The sequence below is a fragment of the Polyodon spathula genome, chromosome 24, assembly GCF_017654505.1.
Source record: "Polyodon spathula isolate WHYD16114869_AA chromosome 24, ASM1765450v1, whole genome shotgun sequence".
Taxonomy (NCBI): Eukaryota; Metazoa; Chordata; class Actinopteri; order Acipenseriformes; family Polyodontidae; genus Polyodon; species Polyodon spathula.
In genome coordinates this window covers 17,111,485-17,135,375 of record NC_054557.1, presented here as the reverse complement: position 1 = coordinate 17,135,375, position 23,891 = coordinate 17,111,485, and the positions used below count along the sequence as shown (strand labels likewise).

The 23,891-nt window shown below is 43.6% G+C and overlaps 1 protein-coding gene across 1 annotated transcript; it reads left to right on the top strand.

Moving 5' to 3' along the window:
• Nucleotides 1-4,540: 4,540 nt before the first annotated feature.
• On the top strand, nucleotides 4,541-23,803 carry LOC121299171 (aminopeptidase N-like). The gene is made up of 20 exons (XM_041226769.1): nucleotides 4,541-5,283; nucleotides 7,603-7,745; nucleotides 8,167-8,303; nucleotides 10,300-10,426; nucleotides 12,455-12,609; nucleotides 13,086-13,199; nucleotides 13,800-13,943; nucleotides 15,033-15,098; nucleotides 15,750-15,815; nucleotides 17,258-17,433; nucleotides 17,710-17,786; nucleotides 17,944-18,077; nucleotides 18,399-18,454; nucleotides 19,018-19,165; nucleotides 20,169-20,260; nucleotides 20,786-20,896; nucleotides 21,597-21,764; nucleotides 22,291-22,431; nucleotides 22,531-22,600; nucleotides 23,196-23,803. Exons 1-20 carry the CDS (start codon nucleotides 4,697-4,699, stop codon nucleotides 23,346-23,348), a joined length of 2,865 nt encoding a protein of 954 aa, XP_041082703.1. The 5' UTR covers nucleotides 4,541-4,696; the 3' UTR covers nucleotides 23,349-23,803.
• Nucleotides 23,804-23,891: the final 88 nt, after the last annotated feature.

The following is a 23,891-nucleotide window of genomic DNA, read 5'->3' as shown; positions in this document are numbered from 1 at the left end:
ACCACAGCAGTACAATCTGCACCCTCTCGTACTGACAATCAATACCACAGCAGTACAATCTGTGCACCCTCTCGTACTGACGATCAATACCACAGCAGTACAATCTGCACCCTCTCGTACTGACAATCAATACCACAGCAGTACAATCTGTGCACCCTCTCGTACTGACGATCAATACCACAGCAGTACAATCTGCACCCTCTCGTACTGACAATCAATACCACAGCAGTACAATCTGTGCACCCTCTCGTACTGACGATCAATACCACAGCAGTACAATCTGCACCCTCTCGTACTGACAATCAATACCACAGCAGTACAATCTGTGCACCCTCTCGTACTGACGATCAATACCACAGCAGTACAATCTGCACCCTCTCGTACTGACGATCAATACCACAGCAGTACAATCTGTGCACCCTCTCATACTGACAATCAATACCACAGCAGTACAATCTGCACCCTCTCGTACTGACAATCAATACCACAGCAGTACAATCTGTGCACCCTCTCGTACTGACGATCAATACCACAGCAGTACAATCTGCACCCTCTCGTACTGACAATCAATACCACAGCAGTACAATCTGTGCACCCTCTCATACCGACGATCAATACCACAGCAGCACAATCTGCACCCTCTCGTACTGACGATCAATACCACAGCAGTACAATCTGCACCCTCTCATACTGACAATCAATACCACAGCAGTACAATCTGCACCCTCTCGTACTGACAATCAATACCACAGCACTACCATCTGTGCACCCTCTCGTACTGACGATCAATACCACAGCAGTACAATCTGCACCCTCTCGTACTGACAATCAATACCACAGCAGTACAATCTGTGCACCCTCTCGTACTGACGATCAATACCACAGCAGTACAATCTGTGCACCCTCTCGTACTGACAATCAATACCACAGCAGTACAATCTGTGCACCCTCTCGTACTGACGATCAATACCACAGCAGTACAATCTGCACCCTCTCGTACTGACGATCAATACCACAGCAGTACAATCTGCACCCTCTCGTACTGACAATCAATACCACAGCAGTACAATCTGCACCCTCTCGTACTGACAATCAATACCACAGCAGTACAATCTGCACCCTCTCGTACTGACAATCAATACCACAGCAGTACAATCTGCACCCTCTCGTACTGACGATCAATACCACAGCAGTACAATCTGCACCCTCTCGTACTGACGATCAATACCACAGCAGTACAATCTGCACCCTCTCGTACTGACGATCAATACCACAGCAGTACAATCTGTGCACCCTCTCGTACTGACGATCAATACCACAGCAGTACAATCTGTGCACCCTCTCATACTGACAATCAATACCACAGCAGTACAATCTGTGCACCCTCTCGTACTGACGATCAATACCACAGCAGTACAATCTGCACCCTCTCGTACTGACAATCAATACCACAGCAGTACAATCTGTGCACCCTCTCGTACTGACAATCAATACCACAGCAGTACAATCTGCACCCTCTCGTACTGACGATCAATACCACAGCACTACAATCTGTGCACCCTCTCATACTGACAATCAATACCACAGCAGTACAATCTGCACCCTCTCGTACTGACAATCAATACCACAGCAGTACAATCTGTGCACCCTCTCGTACTGACAATCAATACCACAGCAGTACAATCTGTGCACCCTCTCGTACTGACAATCAATACCACAGCAGTACAATCTGTGCACCCTCTCGTACTGACGATCAATACCACAGCAGTACAATCTGTGCACCCTCTCATACTGACGATCAATACCAGGGCAGTACAACCTGTGCACCCTCTCATACTCTCAATACCACAGCAGTACAATCTGCACCCTCTCGTACTGACGATCAATACCACAGCAGTACAATCTGTGCACCCTCTCGTACTGACGATCAATACCACAGCAGTACAATCTGCACCCTCTCGTACTGACGATCAATACCACAGCAGTACAATCTGTGCACCCTCTCGTACTGACGATCAATACCACAGCAGTACAATCTGTGCACCCTCTCGTACTGACGATCAATACCACAGCAGTACAATCTGCACCCTCTCGTACTGACGATCAATACCACAGCAGTACAATCTGACCCTCTCGACTGACAATCAATACCACAGCAGTACAATCTGTGCACCCTCTCGTACTGACAATCAATACCACAGCACTACCATCTGTGCACCCTCTCGTACTGACAATCAATACCACAGCACTACCATCTGTGCACCCTCTCATACGACAATCAATACCACAGCAGTACAATCTGTGCACCCTCTCGTACTGACGATCAATACCACAGCACTACCATCTGTGCACCCTCTCGTACTGACGATCAATACCACAGCAGTACAATCTGTGCACCCTCTCGTACTGACAATCAATACCACAGCAGTACAATCTGTGCACCCTCTCGTACTGACGATCAATACCACAGCAGCACAATCTGCACCCTCTCGTACTGACGATCAATACCACAGCAGTACAATCTGTGCACCCTCTCGTACTGACGATCAATACCACAGCAGTACAATCACCCTCTCATACTGACACAATACCTCAGCAGTACAATCTGTGCACCCTCTCATACTGACGATCAATACCACAGCAGCACAATCTGCACCCTCTCGTACTGACGATCAATACCACAGCAGTACAATCTGTGCACCCTCTCGTACTGACAATCAATACCACAGCAGTACAATCTGCACCCTCTCGTACTGACAATCAATACCACAGCACTACCATCTGTGCACCCTCTCGTACTGACAATCAATACCACAGCAGTACAATCTGCACCCTCTCGTACTGACAATCAATACCACAGCACTACCATCTGTGCACCCTCTCATACGACAATCAATACCACAGCAGTACAACCTGTGCACCCTCTCGTACTGACAATCAATACCACAGCACTACCATCTGTGCACCCTCTCGTACTGACAATCAATACCACAGCACTACCATCTGTGCACCCTCTCATACGACAATCAATACCACAGCAGTACAATCTGTGCACCCTCTCGTACTGACGATCAATACCACAGCAGCACAATCTGCACCCTCTCGTACTGACGATCAATACCACAGCAGTACAATCTGTGCACCCTCTCGTACTGACGATCAATACCACAGCAGTACAATCTGCACCCTCTTGTACTGATGATCAATACCACAGCAGTACAATCTGTGCACCCTCTCATACTGACAATCAATACCACAGCAGTACAATCTGTGCCCTCCCCTCGTCCCGAATGATAAGGAGTGAAACCCTGATAACACAGACAGCACGCCCTGCCAGCGCTCCAGTACAAGGAAGTGTATTTTGAACTTTTCCTTTTGACACAGTGGATCAATTACAGTAATGTGTGTGACACACTGCAGTATAGCAGGGAAACTAACCAACGCAATGCTCCTGGTAACGGTATGCAGAGGAACAGTTGCAGTACTTGATAAGGGTTCAAGTTTTGGAAGAAGTACATATCACTTACATACAGAGGAGCATGCCTTCCAGTGTGTGTGTGTGTATTATATATATATATATATATATATATATATATATATATATATATATATATATATATATATATATATATATATATATATATAAACAAGTAGCTTTCGAGTTAAGGGGAATGAAAGCAATGATGGAGATGACTCCTGTTTTTCCCGATAATGTACTTGTAGTCCTGGAAGGGAGCACTGCATTTTATATTATTATGCATAATGCTGAGAATTCAGAAATCTATAATCTCCCAAAGCTAGTTTGATTCTTCCTTTGCTTCTTTTGGAATTTCCACTGATATGCTCTTTTAGGGGTTAATCTTGGTTTTAACGTTTGTTTTTCTTCTGAAGAAGGTACAGCAGACAAAAATAGAATTGGATGGTTTCTGAACTGACCTGAGAGAATTTTAGATTTTGCCCACAACATGTATGTGTTTCAAAGCTAAGTATGAACAGCCCTAGATATTGTGCAAGTGCTCCTTTGTAATTTGTGTTTTCCTTTGTTGGAGTTAAGGAAAACTCCAGCCATTGTATTCTAAAAACAATATCTGCTTGAGTGCCCCCCTTCCAAACTTTATAGAACCTCCTCCCTGATTTAACCTCCTAGCAGCCAAAGCAAACACATGCTCTTAATTGTATGAAGGCATCCTCTCTTTGAGGCAGGGGTGCATGTGGGATCCAGACACATACACACTACCATAGCTCAAACAGTAACATAGATGCGGTGCACTAGAAGAGAAAAGATTTGCAAATAAACTTGGAGCTGGCTGGCTGGAAGAAGGGTTTCACTAAGACTTGAGGTATCCAAGGGTGTGCACAGACACAGTCTGACCCTTTAAACACTCTGTAGAAATGAAAGCCTGAAAGTAGACCTCTGCTCGGCTCCCTTCGAAATGAGGATCACTTGAGAGGAGAGGGTTACAGTTTCCATTCACTTGTGGAAAGCGAGAAAACCAGATCCAGATGTGAGGAGCCCGACGACGCTGATCTGCACGAACGGCCCGACCTACTCTTTACAAGCAGCATATGACGGTTAATACTTCACCTATTAACAAGGCTGGGCGTGTACATGGTGGTGTGTGTCATAGAGGAGCTAAACTAGAAGGACCAGCCTGGTTGTACCTCTTACGGGTAAGTGCCTTTGGAAGGATCAGACATGGCCAAGGGACAGATAGTTAGCAAGGTCTTAGCTGTTTTTGCTATAGTGGTTGTAGCGGCAATTCTGGGCTCCATCATTGCGGTGACAACGAGTTACATCGAAGAGAGGAAAAAAAATCCAGTGACCACCCTACCTCCCCCTACCACCACCCCCAGCCCTGATGCTCCGTGTATTAACCCATGGGACGAGAGCCGACTGCCGGACACCTTGATTCCTTCGGGATACAACGTGAGACTCTGGCCTTCCTTGAAGCCGAACGACGAAGGCATGTTCACCTTCAAGGGCACCTCCAATGTCGTCTTCAAGTGCGAGAAGGAAACAGACCTCATTGTGATTCACAGCCGCCTGCTGAACCTGACCAAGAAAGGGAAACACCTCGCAGACGTCATGGACGTCAGCAGCTCCAAGTCAGTTGACATTCAGTATAGCTGTTTAGACACCAGCAATGAGTTCCTGGTGGTCCAGCTTCTCGCTAACCTGACGGAAGGGAAGACCTATGAGATGATCACAGATTTTACTGGAGAGCTGTCTGATGATTTGGTTGGCTTCTACCGGAGTGAATACATGGAGGGCGGAGAGAAGAAGTAAGTGCACTTCATAATTCAGCTGCATGTGTCTGAAAGACAACGGCTCCTGGTTCATGTTATGCCCATTTACTGTTATTAAGAAGTCACAGGAATTCTCAAATGCCATCTACTGTACCAATGCTGGTGTGTATTAGGAGAGCCAGTGGAGGGCTCCCTCAAGACTGTCAATACAGTACCTGTTTTTACTTGTGTGCTGCAACAAGACAAAAAGTTTGCGAAAGAGACACAGAGAAACTCACTGGGCCCTATTTTGAAGCAAGGCAAATTGTCAGAGAGGGGGAACTTTTGTTTTTAATTATATAAAACTGTCAAGAAATAACTACAATAATGTAACTCCTGCCCGCAACAAAGTTGTTTCTTGCTAGTGTAATACTTGTTTTATTACTATCAGAAAGAAAATGTGTATTTTACAGAATAGGGGCTCCCTGTGCGATAATCAGATGTTTGGTTCTCTGCAAGGGATCAAATCCGCAGAACTGAAAGGATAAGGCTTAGCATTAATGGCGTCTGTTTTATTGCTTTGCTAGGACTGCGCTCAGGGTAGCTTGAGGATACTCTGCTTTATGAGGCAGTTGTTCTACAGCTGCTTGGGACTGAGACAGAAAAGGGGGAAGTGGAGCCCTGGCACACACACTCACACACACACTGAGGTCAGATTTCAAACGCTGAATGAAATGTGCAGTGTTGCTAAGTTTATAATCGTGACACTTGTTTCAATGTTAGGTTTGGTTTGGTTTGATTAAGGGAGGGGTGGGGATCATCTCCAGATGTTTACAGCTGTAGACAACAATACTTGTTCTTTAATTATTATAAAGGTTCGCCTATGAATAATTCACCAGCATAAAGGGACCTGGGGTAATATTGAAATAACCCCACAGGTCCAATGGGAACGCCCACAGGAATCATCAACAGAGAAACTACTTGTGAGTTCATGACACAATGGGAGCTCTGTATATCTACTTTATTATTCCCTGAGCAGCTACTTCAATTACCAGCATCTCATCAACCTTTTGAGATGCCAGCTTCATGTGTTCAGTGTTATGGAAACATATTTGGGGGTCATAGAGACAACGCTTTTGGCTTCATACGTTTAAAAAAAATGTGTCGATTTCACAACGCTGCACTGCCAATGTGACTTCATATTTACAGGATTGCATGAACACTGCATGCTAAATGTTTACTGTACCTTGTTGCTCCTTCGTGACCATTTGAACCATTAGGTGCTGATCATTTGAAATGCTGTATGTTACTAATAATACTCATCTATGTACTGTATTTATTGACATATTGAGTTGTCATGGATATGGGTGGACCCAAATCCAATCCTTAGGGTCCAGAGTCCTTGAGGTTTTATATAGATCATAAATAATTACGTGATTCGGACCTAGAAGGAGGTTACATTGTTTAAGTTGTGTCATTTAGGGTGTAGGTGGAGCAAAGACCACAAGGACCAATATCGTGCCATCTGTATTTAACCCTGTAAAACCACTGAAAAGATAAGCTTGCGAATGCCGTGGACTCTTGTACAGACGTGACACAGTGTGCCAGGGTAGAAAAGCAGGGCATAGTTTCAAACTCCCATTGTGCAGCACTTTGAGTCATCCAGGTTTTCCTGCAGGCCTTGCTTGTCTGTTGCCGGTATAAATGGGGTGTGCTGGTGTGTTCAGCTCAGATGTGTTTCATTTAATAAGACTAAAAGCTGGGTTGGTTTGCAAAAGAGTCCTTAAATATACCCTGAAAATGTGGATCCCCCTGGTTGTTCATTTGCAATAACGTTGCAACTGCTGAGATGAGTTCTTTTTAAAAAGCAATTATTGTAAAAATGTATTCTAGACAACCAGGCTGAGGTGGACAGTAGAGCTCCCTTTAAAATAAAAAGAAGAACGACTTTCCAAGAAAGCGACCAGCACACGTTTCAAACCCTTTATTTTGCCCTTTCTTTTTTTATTTTGAATATAACTCAACCGTTCTTGCTGAACGTCAAGGAAACGAGTTGGCTTACACTAATTCAGAGGATTGTAAAGAACACAAAGCCTGCTTTAATTCAGCCACATCATTCCTTGTAGTTTCCTGTTTTCAATCTTCAGTAGAGTATTACAATTGAGCTGAGAGAGAGGCAGTCGTTGCATCTCTTGTGAATTTATTTTATAAAGTAATGTAGCAACTCTGCAAGCTTTTCCTCATGCTACTTCTCGTCTTGGCAGAGTCCAGTGACTCAATAGGCATCTGGGCAGACCAGTATAGATCTGTGTCAGTGTCAGTGTCAATATGCATGAATGGTTTATTTAGTTGTAAATGTTTTCGTTTGTTCTCTAGGTTAGTCGCCACCACGCAGATGCAGCCCACGTATGCCAGGACAGTTTTCCCCTGCTTCGACGAACCAGCCATGAAAGCACATTTCAACATCACTCTGATCCACGACCTCAATCTTGTGGCCCTGTCTAACAGTCCTGTGATTGGTGAGGGTGGGGACACATGCTGTGTCTCTCTGTATTATATTATACATAAGAACGTAACATATGGAATCTTCTTACTCAGGTCAGGTTCTAATGGAATCTTCTTACTCAGGTTAGGTTCTAATGGAATCTTCTTACTCAGATTAGGTTCTAATGGAATCTTCTTACTCAGGTCAGGTACTAGTGAAATCTGCTGCTCCTGGGTACAGTGGAATTATCAAAAGTAAGATACAAACAAAAGAAGATTTTTTTTTTAAAGCAGAGAAACAATGAAATCCTGCCATGGTCCTCAATCCACTGATCCAAAGGCCTTTTCTCGTTTCCAACATGTCCAATAAAGTTATTATTCATAGAGAATAGCACTGACAGTGAGGTCACACAGCTATGCTGCCCATGGTCTTACTGCCTTACTTTATATTCACAGACTCAATGAAAAGCACCATTGATGGGGCTGAATGGGGAATCACTAGATTTCACCCAACACCGGACATGTCAACCTACCTGCTGGCTTTCATTGTCTGTGACTTCAAGAACATAAGTGCCCTGGACAGAGACGTCTTGGTAATATTACTCAATCTATAACCTCGCTGGCATGCTTCTTACTTACTTTTGTAACTTCCAATGTGTTTTACTAATTGTGTAAGTCTAACCTACAGGGACTGCAGACTGTCTTGTGATCTGTGTAACATGATCAGGAAATGGATGTAATCATAAATGACATCATGAATGACACCTGCTCCTTTAACAGCCCCATCTGCATCTGGAGTGCTTGTCCTTAGTTTCAAAACTTTAGCAAATAACCATTAAAATGACTCATGTTTTAAAGCAGGTGCAAAGGTAACGGCTAGATAGAAACCAGGGAGAAGCACTCAAACAGAAGTAGCTGACACCTTTATAGTTCTTTTATGGTCACTGTGGCAGGGCAGGTAGTGGCTAGATAGAAACCATGGAGAAACACACAAACAGAAGTAGCTAACACTAAAAAACAAAGAACCTCAACAGAGACTAGATCAAACAGTGAAGTCAGCACAAAATAATATTAACAACAAAGAACCTCAACAGAGACTAGATCAAACAGTGAAGTCAGCACAAAATAATATTAACAACAAAGAACCTCAACACAGACTAGATCAAACAGTGAAGTCAGCACAAAATAATATTAACAGCAAAGAACCTCAACAGAGACTAGATCAAACAGTGAAGTCAGCACAAAATAATATTAACAACAAAGAACCTCAACAGAGACTAGATCAAACAGTGAAGTCAGCACAAAATAATATTAACAGCAAAGAACCTCAACAGAGACTAGATCAAACAGTGAAGTCAGCACAAAATAATATTAACAACAAAGAACCTCAACAGAGACTAGATCAAACAGTGAAGTCAGCACAAAATAATATTAACAGCAAAGAACCTCAACAGAGACTAGATCAAACAGTGAAGTCAGCACAAAATAATATTAACAGCAAAGATCCTCAACAGAGACCTCAACAGAGACTAGATCAAACAGTGAAGTCAGCACAAAATAATATTAACAACAAAGAACCTCAACAGAGACTAGATCAAACAGTGAAGTCAGCACAAAATAATATTAACAGCAAAGAACCTCAACAGAGACTAGATCAAACAGTGAAGTCAGCACAAAATAATATTAACAGCAAAGAACCTCAACAGAGACTAGATCAAACAGTGAAGTCAGCACAAAATAATATTAACAACAAAGAACCTCAACAGAGACTAGATCAAACAGTGAAGTCAGCACAAAATAATATTAACAGCAAAGAACCTCAACAGAGACTAGATCAAACAGTGAAGTCAGCACAAAATAATATTAACAGCAAAGAACCTCAACAGAGACTAGATCAAACAGTGAAGTCAGCACAAAATAATATTAACAACAAAGAACCTCAACAGAGACTAGATCAAACAGTGAAGTCAGCACAAAATAATATTAACAGCAAAGAACCTCAACAGAGACTAGATCAAACAGTGAAGTCAGCACAAAATAATATTAACAACAAAGAACCTCAACACAGACTAGATCAAACAGTGAAGTCAGCACAAAATAATATTAACAGCAAAGAACCTCAACAGAGACTAGATCAAACAGTGAAGTCAGCACAAAATAATATTAACAGCAAAGAACCTCAACAGAGACTAGATCAAACAGTGAAGTCAGCACAAAATAATATTAACAACAGAGAACCCCAACAGAGACTAGATCAAACAGTGAAGTCAGCACAAAATAATATTAACAGCAAAGAACCTCAACAGAGACTAGATCAAACAGTGAAGTCAGCACAAAATAATATTAACAACAGAGAACCCCAACAGAGACTAGATCAAACAGTGAAGTCAGCACAAAATAATATTAACAACAACAGAACCAAACAGTGAAGTCAGCACAAAATAATATTAACAACAGAGAACCCCAACAGAGACTAGATCAACACAGACTAGATCAAACAGTGAAGTCAGCACAAAATAATAATCATTGCCAAAAAAAAAGGACCACCATCATCAGGGGAATAAATATCCGATGTCGCGTTGCTTCCAGATCCGAATCTGGGCCCGGCCAGAGGCTATTGCAGAACAACAGGGAGATTACGCTCTGAACATTACCGGACCAATCCTGCAGTACTTCAAGGACTACTACGACATACCCTATCCCCTGGCAAAGTCAGGTACCTCAAACTTACATACACATTGCCACAGAAATGTAAACTGTGTTTATTTGAAATTGCACCATCATCAAAGTTAAATACCCAACATGTGTATTACAATGTGACAGTGAAGGCTGCAGTGTCCATCACTGCTCACTGTATTTCATCATGTGTATTACAGTGTGACAGTGAAGGCTGCAGTGTCCATCACTGCTCACTGTATTTCATCATGTGTATTACAGTGTAACAGTGAAGGCTGCAGTGTCCATCACTGCTCATTGTATTTCATCATGTGTATTACAGTGTGACAGTGAAGGCTGCAGTGTCCATCACTGCTCACTGTATTTCATCATGTGTATTACAGTGTGACAGTGAAGGCTGCAGTGTCCATCACTGCTCACTGTATTTCATCATGTGTATTACAGTGTGACAGTGAAGGCTGCAGTGTCCATCACTGCTCACTGTATTTCATCATGTGTATTACAGTGTGACAGTGAAGGCTGCAGTGTCCATCACTGCTCACTGTATTTCATCATGTGTATTACAGTGTGACAGTGAAGGCTGCAGTGTCCATCACTGCTCACTGTATTTCATCATGTGTATTACAGTGTGACAGTGAAGGCTGCAGTGTCCATCACTGCTCACTGTATTTCATCATGTGTATTACAGTGTGACAGTGAAGGCTGCAGTGTCCATCACTGCTCACTGTATTTCATCATGTGTATTACAGTGTGACAGTGAAGGCTGCAGTGTCCATCACTGCTCACTGTATTTCATCATGTGTATTACAGTGTGACAGTGAAGGCTGCAGTGTCCATCACTGCTCACTGTATTTCATCATGTGTATTACAGTGTGACAGTGAAGGCTGCAGTGTCCATCACTGCTCACTGTATTTCATCATGTGTATTACAGTGTGACAGTGAAGGCTGCAGTGTCCATCACTGCTCACTGTATTTCATCATGTGTATTACAGTGTGACAGTGAAGGCTGCAGTGTCCATCACTGCTCACTGTATTTCATCATGTGTATTACAGTGTGACAGTGAAGGCTGCAGTGTCCATCACTGCTCACTGTATTTCATCATGTGTATTACAGTGTGACAGTGAAGGCTGCAGTGTCCATCACTGCTCACTGTATTTCATCATGTGTATTACAGTGTGACAGTGAAGGCTGCAGTGTCCATCACTGCTCACTGTATTTCATCATGTGTATTACAGTGTGACAGTGAAGGCTGCAGTGTCCATCACTGCTCACTGTATTTCATCATGTGTATTACAGTGTGACAGTGAAGGCTGCAGTGTCCATCACTGCTCACTGTATTTCATCATGTGTATTACAGTGTGACAGTGAAGGCTGCAGTGTCCATCACTGCTCACTGTATTTCATCATGTGTATTACAGTGTGACAGTGAAGGCTGCAGTGTCCATCACTGCTCACTGTATTTCATCATGTGTATTACAGTGTGACAGTGAAGGCTGCAGTGTCCATCACTGCTCACTGTATTTCATCATGTGTATTACAGTGTGACAGTGAAGGCTGCAGTGTCCATCACTGCTCACTGTATTTCATCATGTGTATTACAGTGTAACGGTGAAGGCTGCAGTGTCCATCACTGCTCACTGTATTTCATCATGTGTATTACAGTGTGACAGTGAAGGCTGCAGTGTCCATCACTGCTCACTGTATTTCATCATGTGTTTTACAGTGTGACAGTGAAGGCTGCAGTGTCCATCACTGCTCACTGTATTTCATCATGTGTATTACAGTGTAACAGTGAAGGCTGCAGTGTTCCGCACTGCACACTGTAGTTCATCACTAAACAAGTAGTTTTAGCTGTTAGGTAAACTGCCAGCTTGGTGAGCCAAAAACGCATTCTCCTGCTGCTACTTTCAGCAAGTGGTGGTTATAAACCACTCAGACTTGACGCTCAGGGGGGGAAACCGGAATAAGGTAGGAATGCAGCATCAAGTCTTGACCTGGCTAAGTTAATCACAGAGGAAAATGTAGTTCACTGTGTCAAGTGGATTGTGTTTCTCTTTAACCTGTAGACCAGATAGCTCTTCCAGACTTCAGTACCGGGGCCATGGAGAACTGGGGCCTGGTCACCTACCGCGAGACCGCTCTGCTGTACAATCCAAACATCTCCTCCACCAGTAACAAGGAGTGGGTTGCCACGGTGATCGCACACGAACTGGCCCATCAGGTACTTTCATTCTTCACTACCATCAAATATGTATATATATAAACAAAATGTACTTATTTACTTAAGTACTTCAAAAATACTTAATTGTGAGTTACAAAAATGTATTGGAATTTACTTGTAATTAACCCAAATTTACAGTAATAACTTGTTTTGTTGCTGAGAATGAATGTACAAATTGCTCAAATCTCATGAATTATACAGTAATAATTATTAAAACTAAGGAATTTTCTTATTTATATTTTAAAATGTATGAATTCCTTTCAAATACATTTAAGCAAATCACATTTGTCTATTAATGTAATAAATAAATAAATAAGGAACTGAGCCATTTCATTTATTGGCTGTGGGTAATCAAGTTTCAGACGTCTTTTCAGGCAAAAAGAATGCTTATGACGAGCAGCAGTAAATACCCTGAGAATCAGGCACTATGTGTTTTTGTTCCAGTTTTTCAAAGTGTGCCTGTTTGTCTTCCCCAGTGGTTTGGAAACCTGGTGACAATGCGCTGGTGGAATGATCTGTGGCTGAATGAAGGGTTCGCTACCTATGTGTCCTACCTGGGAGCAGATCACGCAGAACCCAGCTGGAACATTGTAGGGCTTTCCCTTGCTATTGCTCCATATTGAAATTTAAATGCCATTTGATGTAGGTTGGAATTCAGTGACCCTTCCAGCATGAAGGGTTCTATTCATGAAACCTTTTCTCAAAAAGTATTTTTCTTTTACTTCTTAATTACGCACTGTTCAATCTAAAACAGTGTTTAAAAAAACATTCCTTAAAAGAAGTCTGTACATTTTTATGACTAGGGCTCCAAGTACCTGTCACTTTACAGAGGAGAACAATCAAGTAGTTTCAGCCTCTTATACTGTGAAATAATTAAGAATGGTAAAGAAATACACATGACATTATTGGAATAGATATTAGAAAGTGGGATTTGGTTCATTGTGTTAGTGTGTTGACCTCTTGCAAGGCAGCCCTTGACAATGAGATGGATAACAGATTCTCTGCCTGCTTAAATAACAGCATTGAACTACAATTAAGCTAAACTGAACCAATGACAACCTTTTTGGGATATGAAAACCGCTTGGACATTGTTAGCAATACAGCGGGCATGACGGAGCCATTCAGCAGTAATGCATTGCCTGCATCGTACCTCATGCCTCTTGTCCCTGTTTCCCCTGTCGTGTTCACAGAAAGACCTGATTGTGCTGCATCATTACCAGAAGGTGTTTGCAGAGGACGCCCTCAACTCCTCTCACCCACTGAGTTTGGATGAGGATGAGATCAACACCCCGCTTCAAATCGGATATCTGTTTGACTCGATCACCTACAGCAAGGTACAGTTCCATCTCTCAAGAGACTGTTCTGAACCCCCAAATCAATGAGCCCAGCCCCCAGCCCGTTCCACTTTGTTCTGTTTCTATTGTTCCTTTGATGGAAATGAGTGTGTCCGTGTTCCAGTCTGGCTCTTGGAGCGACCTGTAAGTGTGTTGTCACCATTGTCTTATTTATTTCTTTATTTTACTATGAGTGTAATATGATTTATGAAATAAGCAGTTTATATAATTATACCTGAAATGCAATCTGAAAGGTAGGAGTAAGAGTCTCTGGTAAGAGTTTGGAGAAGATTCAAGGCAGTCATGGTGTGGACCATGTAGACTGTGACAGACAGACAGACAAACAGACATGATCAATGCATTAGGGTACAGGGAGCCCTGAACAGGAAACAATTAAATAAAAATACAGCCAGCCAAAGAAAGAACCACTGCTGCCTACTGGCTCAGTATTGTGAAATGCATTGACAGAGCTGCCTGTGGATCAGACCACAAGTGCAATCCCAGCAAAACGGCAGAATCATTTAAACCACAGCCTGTCAGTGTAGTGCCGTGTGGCTTTCCCCTGTCTGTGCCGTGTGACTATCCCCTGTCTGTGCCGTGTGACTATCCCCTGTCTGTGCCGTGTGACTATCCCCTGTCTGTGCCGTGTGACTATCGCCTGTCTGTGCCGTGTGACTATCCCCTGTCTGTGCCGTGTGACTATCCCCTGTCTGTGCCGTGTGACTATCCCCTGTCTGTGCCGTGTGGCTTTCCCCTGTCTGTGCCGTGTGACTATCCCCTGTCTGTGCCGTGTGGCTTTCCCCTGTCTGTGCCGTGTGACTATCCCCTGTCTGTGCCGTGTGGCTATCCCCTGTCTGTGCCGTGTGACTATCCCCTGTCTGTGCTGTGTGACTTTCCCTTGTCTTTAGTGCTGTGTAACTTTCCCTTGTGTCCCGTCAATGTTTGGACTGCTGTAACACATTACACAGCATTTCTGATAGATGCACGCTCCAGTTTCAAAGCCTGATTAACCACTGTAGCGTTTCCTTTACTGTATTGCTTTTAGAAGACTAACTGCTTGCTGTTTTGTTGTTTTCCCGTTTCCCACAGGGAGCTGCTGTGCTGAGGATGCTGTCTGGATTCTTAACGGAGAATCTGTTTGTGGAGGGGCTCAAAGTGAGTCTGCACAGTTATTTCACCAGCTGCTGAGACAGCATAGATCTGCAAGGAAGTGCAGCACAATACCTGCTCACATGTGGGTTATTCCAGCTCGTCTCAGCAGATTGCTGTCTTTACACTTTACCCAGCCATGCCCCTTTATGGGGCCTTTATTGGTTTCTAATGTGCTTTAAAAGCAGAGGTACTGGAGTGCCAGTTAACACTGAGTGTGTCTTTGACCAGGGCACATCTGTCTCACCATGTAGTGATTAAATAGCAGAAGAAATGAAATGGGACTTGACCGATGTAAGGGTTGAGAGACACTCAAAAAGATCATCAAGTTCAGCTGTGATATACTTGTTGTCCAGCAGGTGGCTTTGGCCATCATTGGAAGCAAAACACTTGGTGGTTTGCGCTAACTCATGTGTTCCTAGTTAATGTTGCTTTTGACACTGACAGAGCGGAGATAGTAGAGATGATCAGAGTTGCATGCAGTAATCTTAATAGTAATGTTTAAAAATGAACACATTAAATAGAAGCTTGCTGCCTAGCTACAGAGTTCCCCTCTTCAGCTCTGTAACTCTCTGATCTCGCAGACGCTCCCCATGTCTGCAGGAACACTGCAGCACTGTCAGGGGACTGGGAGTAACAAACTGTTTCTATTTGCAGACATACCTGGCGCAATACAAGTACAACAATACTGTGTACCAAGACCTTTGGGGTCACTTGCAGGAGGTAAGTTCCACACACTAGGAAGAGCCTGTCTCTCAGTACATTAGGAAGAGCCTCTCTCTCAGTGTATTAGGAAGAGCCTCTCTCAGTGTATTAGGAAGAGCCTCTCTCTCAGTGTATTAGGAAGAGCCTCTCTCTAAGTGTATTAGGAAGAGCCTCTCTCTAAGTGTATTAGGAAGAGCCTCTCTCTCAGTGTATTAGGAAGAGCCTCTCTCAGTGTATTAGGAAGAGCCTCTCTCAGTGTATTAGGAAGAGCCTCTCTCAGTGTATTAGGAAGAGCCTCTCTCAGTGTATTAGGAAGAGCCTGTCTCAGTGTATTAGGAAGAGCCTGTCTCAGTGTATTAGGAAGAGCCTCTCTCTCAGTGTATTAGGAAGAGCCTCTCTCTCAGTGTATTAGGAAGAGCCTGTCTCAGTGTATTAGGAAGAGCCTCTCTCTAAGTGTATTAGGAAGAGCCTCTCTCTCAGTGTATTAGGAAGAGCCTCTCTCAGTGTATTAGGAAGAGCCTCTCTCTCAGTGTATTAGGAAGAGCCTGTCTCAGTGTATTAGGAAGAGCCTCTCTCTCAGTGTATTAGGAAGAGCCTGTCTCAGTGTATTAGGAAGAGCCTCTCTCTAAGTGTATTAGGAAGAGCCTCTCTCTCAGTGTATTAGGAAGAGCCTGTCTCAGTGTATTAGGAAGAGCCTGTCTCAGTGTATTAGGAAGAGCCTGTCTCAGTGTATTAGGAAGAGCCTCTCTCTCAGTGTATTAGGAAGAGCCTCTCTCTCAGTGTATTAGGAAGAGCCTCTCTCTCAGTGTATTAGGAAGAGCCTCTCTCAGTGTATTAGGAAGAGCCTCTCTCAGTGTATTAGGAAGAGCCTCTCTCAGTGTATTAGGAAGAGCCTCTCTCAGTGTATTAGGAAGAGCCTCTCTCTCAGTGTATTAGGAAGAGCCTCTCTCTCAGTGTATTAGGAAGAGCCTCTCTCAGTGTATTAGGAAGAGCCTCTCTCAATGCATTAGGAAGAGCCTCCCTCAGTGTATTAGGAAAATCCTCTCTCTCAAAGTGCTCTAGGGATTCCAGGTGATGGTCATTGGATTAACCCTTTAAGTTAAAAGGGACATGTGTATTGATGCTACGAGGTGCACGAAACAGGGTTTAAAATGTATGGAAGGCTGGATCTGCTCGTCTGCTTGAGTGATACTTGAGTCAACTGCAAGACCTTTGAATAACGTCTCAGTTACCTTAAAGGGTTAAGAGCAAGTGCAGTGTGAGGTGCATTGCTCTGGGATAAGAGATTGGGATTCCCCCAAGCCTGGCCCCATATTCAGCTCCTAGTTTTGAATATTTGCACATCCTCCGTCATGGCAGTAGAAGCACTTTGACAGCTTGAGAAATGCGCCCAGAACTTTACAAGGTACTTCAGTGCCAGCGGTGTTAACAAACCCTTGCCCTGTGTTTCTCATTGCAAGGCTGTGGACAAGCAGAGCAGCACAACTCTACCGGACTCTGTGGAAAACATCATGAACAGATGGGTCCTGCAGATGGGCTTCCCTGTGGTAACCATCAACACCACAACCGGCACACTGACCCAGAAGCACTTCCTTCTAGACCGCGATGCGGAGGTCACAAGGTCCTCCCAATTCAAGTAAGTCTTGACACCATTGAAACTCTGCTAGGGGCATGTGCTTGAAGAAACCTTGCAGATATACTTCAGTGCTACCTACCCCCACCCCACTCTCTCTCCAAGCTTTATCCTGAAAAAGGGCGTCCACTTTCGTGAAGGAAGCTATCCCACCTGTCCTCTTGGATGGTTTTATAGCAGGGTCTGTACTTTATAGGCCCCACAGTGCCTCCTGGTGGTTCATTTTATACCTACATTATTATACCACACTCTCATGCATAACCTCTCTCCACCTCATAGCTACACCTGGTTTGTTCCAGTGAGTTGGATGAAGTCTGGAATTCTCCAAGATGACTTCTGGCTGCTCAATACCTCAGGTATGGAAACTGTGCTCATTTGTATTTCCCTGTTCTCAGCCTCCCTGCCTCCCTGTCAGTGTTGATAGTGACAAGGCCTGACCTGTACTGTATATAAGATCATTCATTCTGTCCTGACGGAATGGTTTTATTTGTTTGATTGTTTGTTTGAAATCAGAATCGAACACAACTGTGAAATCCAACAGCACTGATTGGGTGCTGGCCAACATCAACTGCTCTGGATACTACAGGGTAAACTACGACATTGAGAACTGGAACAGGCTTCTTCAGCAGCTGCAGGATAACTTTACTGTAAGTGTTCTTTGAAGTGTGTGCTGGTGACTAACAGCCTGTATTGATCCAATGAGAAAGTACATCCCAGACAGCACGGCCTGTTGGACTGATCCGAATGACCTGCACACTGACTCTGCTCTGTTTAGTATTTAGGGAAGATATACTGAGCGAGAGATTACGATAAAACAGACTGCCAGTGTCCCCCCATGAGCCTCATCTCTGCCCCAATCATAACACATTTAACTGCACCCTTAGAAAAGTTTACCACAGCAAAGTTGCGACTCCGGCCTCCTGCCTTTTGTGTTTCATTATTAGTGTTTCCCTCTCTTCCCTTTGCAGAAAATCCCTGTCATTAACAGAGCCCAGCTCATTGATGATGCGTTCAATCTGGCCAGGTAGGTGTAGGTAAACATTTACCAGGGTCCATTTGCAGTGCAGTGTTACCATGCCTTTCCCATTTTTACTCTGGGTTTTACCGTGCCTCTCTGGGTTTTACCGTGCCTCTCTGGGTTTTACCGTGCCTCTCTGGGTTTTACTGTGCCTCTCTGGGTTTTACCGTGCCTCTCTGGGTTTTACCATCCTTTCATCATGCTTCGTTACTCTTTGCTGTTCATTTACTATGGGAAACTTTTATAAGCATTAATTTTGTAATCTTTCATTTGTGACATGCGGTGACAGCACTAATGCTCCCATTCCAATAGTCTATATATAGTGTTGTGTGTTATGAACACTAAAACTTCATAGAATACATTTCAGTTACATTCCCGCTTTCAATTCTGCTCTTGGAGGAATGCGACATGTTTCTGATTTCTGGATGTTCCCTCAGGTTTACATTCTGAGTTGATGTTTTTTCTTGCCTGTATTTTGGTTGCACCTATTTATTTATTTATTTATTTATTTTCCCAAAAGTGTTATAAGTTAGTAAAACTCTTCCTTATCTTTCTTTTCATTCTTAAAGGGCAGGGTATATCCCGACCACACTGGCTCTGGACACCACCAAGTACCTCTCCAAAGACACAGAGTACATGCCTTGGGAGTCGGCTATAAACAATCTGGGGTACTTCTCCCTCATGTTCGATCGCACTGAGGTGAATGGGCCCATGCAGGTGAGTTCATGTTTAACCTTGGCTATAAAGGTTAATGAATGAGGTGGTTCATTAATAACCCTCAATCCTAAAGGTCCACAGTGTCTCAGTTAGGGAAAGCTCAGTGTGCAGGGTGAGCCATGCAGCTTGAATCATTCAGTGTGCAGTGAATCATTCAGTGTGCAGAGTGAGCTGTTCAGTGTGCAGTGAATCATTCAGTGTGCAGAGTGAATCATTCAGTGTGCAGAGTGAACTGTTCAGTGTGCAGTGAATCATTCAGTGTGCAGTGAATCATTCAGTGTGCAGAGTGAGCTGTTCAGTGTGCAGAGTGAGCTGTTCAGTGTGCAGGTTGAACCATTCAGTGTGCAGAGTGAGCTGTTCAGTGTGCAGGGAACCATTCAGTGTGTAGTGAATCATTCAGTGTGCAGTGAATCATTCAGTGTGCAGAGTGAGCTGTTCAGTGTGCAGAGTGAGCTGTTCAGTGTGCAGAGTGAGCTGTTCAGTGTGCAGTGAATCATTCAGTGTGCAGAGTGAGCTGTTCAGTGTGCAGAGTGAGCTATTCAGTGTGCAGAGTGAGCTGTTCAGTGTGCAGAGTGAGCTGTTCAGTGTGCAGGGTGAGCTGTTCAGTGTGCAGTGAATCATTCAGTGTGCAGGGTGAGCTGTTCAGTGTGCAGTGAATCATTCAGTGTGCAGAGTGAGCTGTTCAGTGTGCAGTGAATCATTCAGTGTGCAGAGTGAACTGCTCAGTGTGCAGTGAATCATTCAGTGTGCAGAGTGAGCTGTTCAGTGTGCAGTGAATCATTCAGTGTGCAGTGAATCGATCAGTGTGCAGGGTGAACCTTTCAGTGTGCAGAGTGAATCATTCAGTGTGCAGTGAATCGATCAGTGTGCAGTGAAGCGTTCAGTGTGCAATGAACCGTTCAGTGTGCAGAGTGAACTCCAGCTTTAGAATCCTCTTGGGCAACTGAACGATACTGCTGTTGCAGAAAGTATTTAGTGACTGAATTAATGGCCTTCTTTTTAGACTTACCTCAGGAAACAAGTGACTCCTTTGTTTAACTATTTTGAGAACATCACTGCAAATTGGACAGAGGTACCCTCAGGACACACTGACCAGTAAGTGGCACGGTGCACCTTGTTTAAACTTTCATGAGAACTACATACAAGCAACCCTTGAAACTAGAGTCATGTAGAATTAAGAATGTCTAAATTGCTTGTTTATTGCATGTCATTTCATTTTCTCCAGAGTCTATTGAATTGAATCATGTGTGACCTTTTACATTATTTTTCTTTAAATAAGTTATTACCATGTTTTTTGTCTGATCTTTTTTCTCCTGGAGACAGTTTACAGTTGTATAAACTGTCCACATCTACCCCAGCCTGTCGTGATAATTAGAACTGCGTTTGCAGCAGTAGTGGTGCAGTTTTCCCAGGCTTTCCCTGTTTTCTTTAATTAGCTTTACCTTCCCTCTCTGTGGTTTCCATGCTTTCTCTGTGCTTCGTTACGCTATGCTATGCTTTAACTCTTACTCTGGTAATATTGTATAAGGGGGCAGTGTGAATGATTCAGGTCCTGGCTTCAGCACTGCTTTGTGTGTTAGGTGTCCATGGCAGCTCACTGCTCTGTTCCCATCTGTTCAGGTACAACCAGGTCACTGCCATTGAGGTTGCCTGCAAGAACGGTTTGAAGAAGTGTCGAGAGCTGGCCTCCAGTCTGTACCAGGAATGGATGGACAACCCCAGCGTCAACCCGTACGTACTCAATAATACCTTTACAACTCATTCATTTCAGAATGTGCAGTACCTTTACAATTCATTCATTTCAGAATGTGCAGTACCTTTACAACTCATTCATTTCAGAATGTGCAGTACCTTTACAACTCATTCATTTCAGAATGTGCAGTACCTTTACAACTCATTCATTTCAGAATGTGCAGTACCTTTACAACTCATTCATTTCAGAATGTGCAGTACCTTTACAACTCATTCATTTCAGAATGTGCAGTACCTTTACAACTCATTCATTTCAGAATGTGCAGTACCTTTACAATTCATTCATTTCAGAATGTTTACTACCTTTGCAATTCATTCATTTCAGAAAGCTCTATGGTAAAGCCTCCCCAGCAACTGGAGCATACCTTGTTTTATACATGTGCAAATGGTACAATGATAGCTCCATCAGTGCCAGTGTGCTCCCGTATCAGGAACACTCAATTCTGACCATCAAAGAACTGAGTGACATGGTTATAAAGGGAAATATTCAGTCTCCAAATTGAATGGGAAGAGACAGAGAGAAGCTGGTCCTTCTATAGAGCTGGTATTGTGGTCTCTCAATAACTCTGCTGGTGTTTCTGCAACCTGATACACTGGGATTATAATGGGAATGCAGTGGGATATTCTGGGGTGTGGCAATCATCTTGCATTTAACACACATCTTTTATGAACCCACCAGGATCCATCCAAACTTGAAAACGACCATCTACTGCAACGCGATAGCCGCGGGGGGTGTGGAAGAGTGGGACTTTGCGTGGGAGAGGTTTCAGAATGCCACCATCGCCACAGAGGCTGACAAGCTGAGATACGGGCTGTCCTGCTCCAGGCACATCTGGATCTTAAACAGGTCAGACCCAGGTTAGCTGCACAGCTCGTTCAGGCTTGTGACCCACTTGAACCCCCAGCCCTTTTTTACAACAGTCTAGGCTTTTTATGTGGCTACTTTCTAGCCAGGAACAAAGAAGATTCAGGGGGGGAAGTCTTCAGAATCTTTACAGGGGTTGATATAGTTAACCAGGACCATCACTTTAAACACAGCACAGAAACCAGAATCCGAGGACAGTTAGAAATAAAGTGGAGTTAGACTTAGGACAGATGGAAGGAGACAATTCTTCACACAGAGAGTGGTGATGGGATGGAATGGGACCTAGTTATGCTGTTGATGCTAAATCGCTTGGATCCTTCAAGACCTGACTTGACAAAGTTCTGAGATCAATCAGCTACTAGGAACCAGATAAGCTTAAATGGGCCGAATGGCCTCCTCTCGTTCATACATCTTCTTCTGTTCAAACCACTTTTGTTAAAAGGACTAAACATTTAAAGAAAAAGGCACCGCTGGTCACCAGTCCCTGCTGCTCTTCTTTATTCTGTAGGTATCTCAAGTACACTCTGGATCCGAAGAAGATCAGGAAGATGGATTCCATCCCGACTATCAGCTACATCTCTAGAAACGTGGTTGGCCAGTCACTGGTGTGGGACTTCATCCAAGCCTACTCCACCACCATCTGCAGCGGGTGAGTCAGCCTCCCTTCTCTAATCTGAACGCGTTCCCTGCTCAATTTGAAGTGCTTGGATTGTGTGACAGAGTCGGGTTTCTCCTCCTGTTGTTTCAGGTCCTCTCCGATGGACAGCCTCCTAGAGGGAGTGACGCAGAGATTCTCCACAGAGCTTGAGCTCAGACAGGTAACCTTGCTTCAATATGATCTATCAGGTACTGCGCAAAGCTGACAAGTCCTTTATTTGATAGATGGCTTTGATTAGTTAAATTTTTTGCCATTTTCATGAGACTTTGTTCGGTAACGAATGCATGGTTTTACTGCCAGTAAAGCCTTCATTATCTGGACAGCTCTGTATGCTGTTTTTATCTAAATACCGCCTGATCCCAGTCAGTTTGGATAACAGAGGTTTTCCACTATCTGTATAAATGCAGAAATGTGCTCCCTGTTTGTGAAGGATTTCATCTGGAGGAAAAAGGGCAGAGATTACTACAGTACTGTACTGCTATATATTATTTTACAGGTTGCTCTGGCAAAACGATCTATCTAGCAGGACTCAGCAATCTGAAAATCACACACCCAGTAAATATAACCTTGGTTTTGACTCCTCGCCAATGACGGTGTAACAGCCCAGCTTAAATGTGATAGAAGTGCAATATCTTTACAAGCCTTGATTCACACTGATTCCAGGTTGATCCATTGAGCCCTTACTCACTGCTTCACTAATGTGGTCTTTGTGTTCATATCACCCCCCCTTGCCTTTGCCCTGTGGATCGGAACAGCTTCAGCAGTTCCGCCAGAGTAACAACATCACAGAGGACTGCTTGGGCATGGAGACGCTGAGCCAAGCTATAGAGAGGACCCAGCTGAACATCAAGTGGATCAATGAAAACAAGGACCCCGTGTTCAACTGGTTCACCTCCAGCTCACTTTAAACCATGTAGATTTCACAGGAGCCGCAGAGAACAGTTTCAAAAACAGCTGCGACTTTAATCTGAGTCAAAGTGCAATACACTGGTGCTGATAAACCTGAAGCTTGATGACACTCTTACTGCAGTGAGAGATCATATTACATTGTGGCTGGCATTAAACTGCACTGAAACTCCAGTATGATACAGTGCAATGTGCAGCAACAGCACCGACTCCTGTCCTAATCAAAGCCATTGCAGGGGTTTGTGGGACTGCAGCTGCTTTTTTCCTATCTGCACAATCATTTTATTTTGCATAATTTTTGAAACTTGAAATCCTTACTCTTTCAGCACAGCCTCTAGGGTGGTGTGGGGCTGGAATAGGCTTCAGGCTTCCTCAGAGACAGCCTGGAACCCTTCCCCTCACTGGGCTCCTGGTGGGCTCCCTGTCGCCCCTGTTTATAATACCCGGAAATATAAAAGGGCACACTAGAAATACATAGGAGTTTTAAAACCAGATTTTTACAATTATATGTTAATGGCATTTTGTAAAAATAAAAATAAAAATAC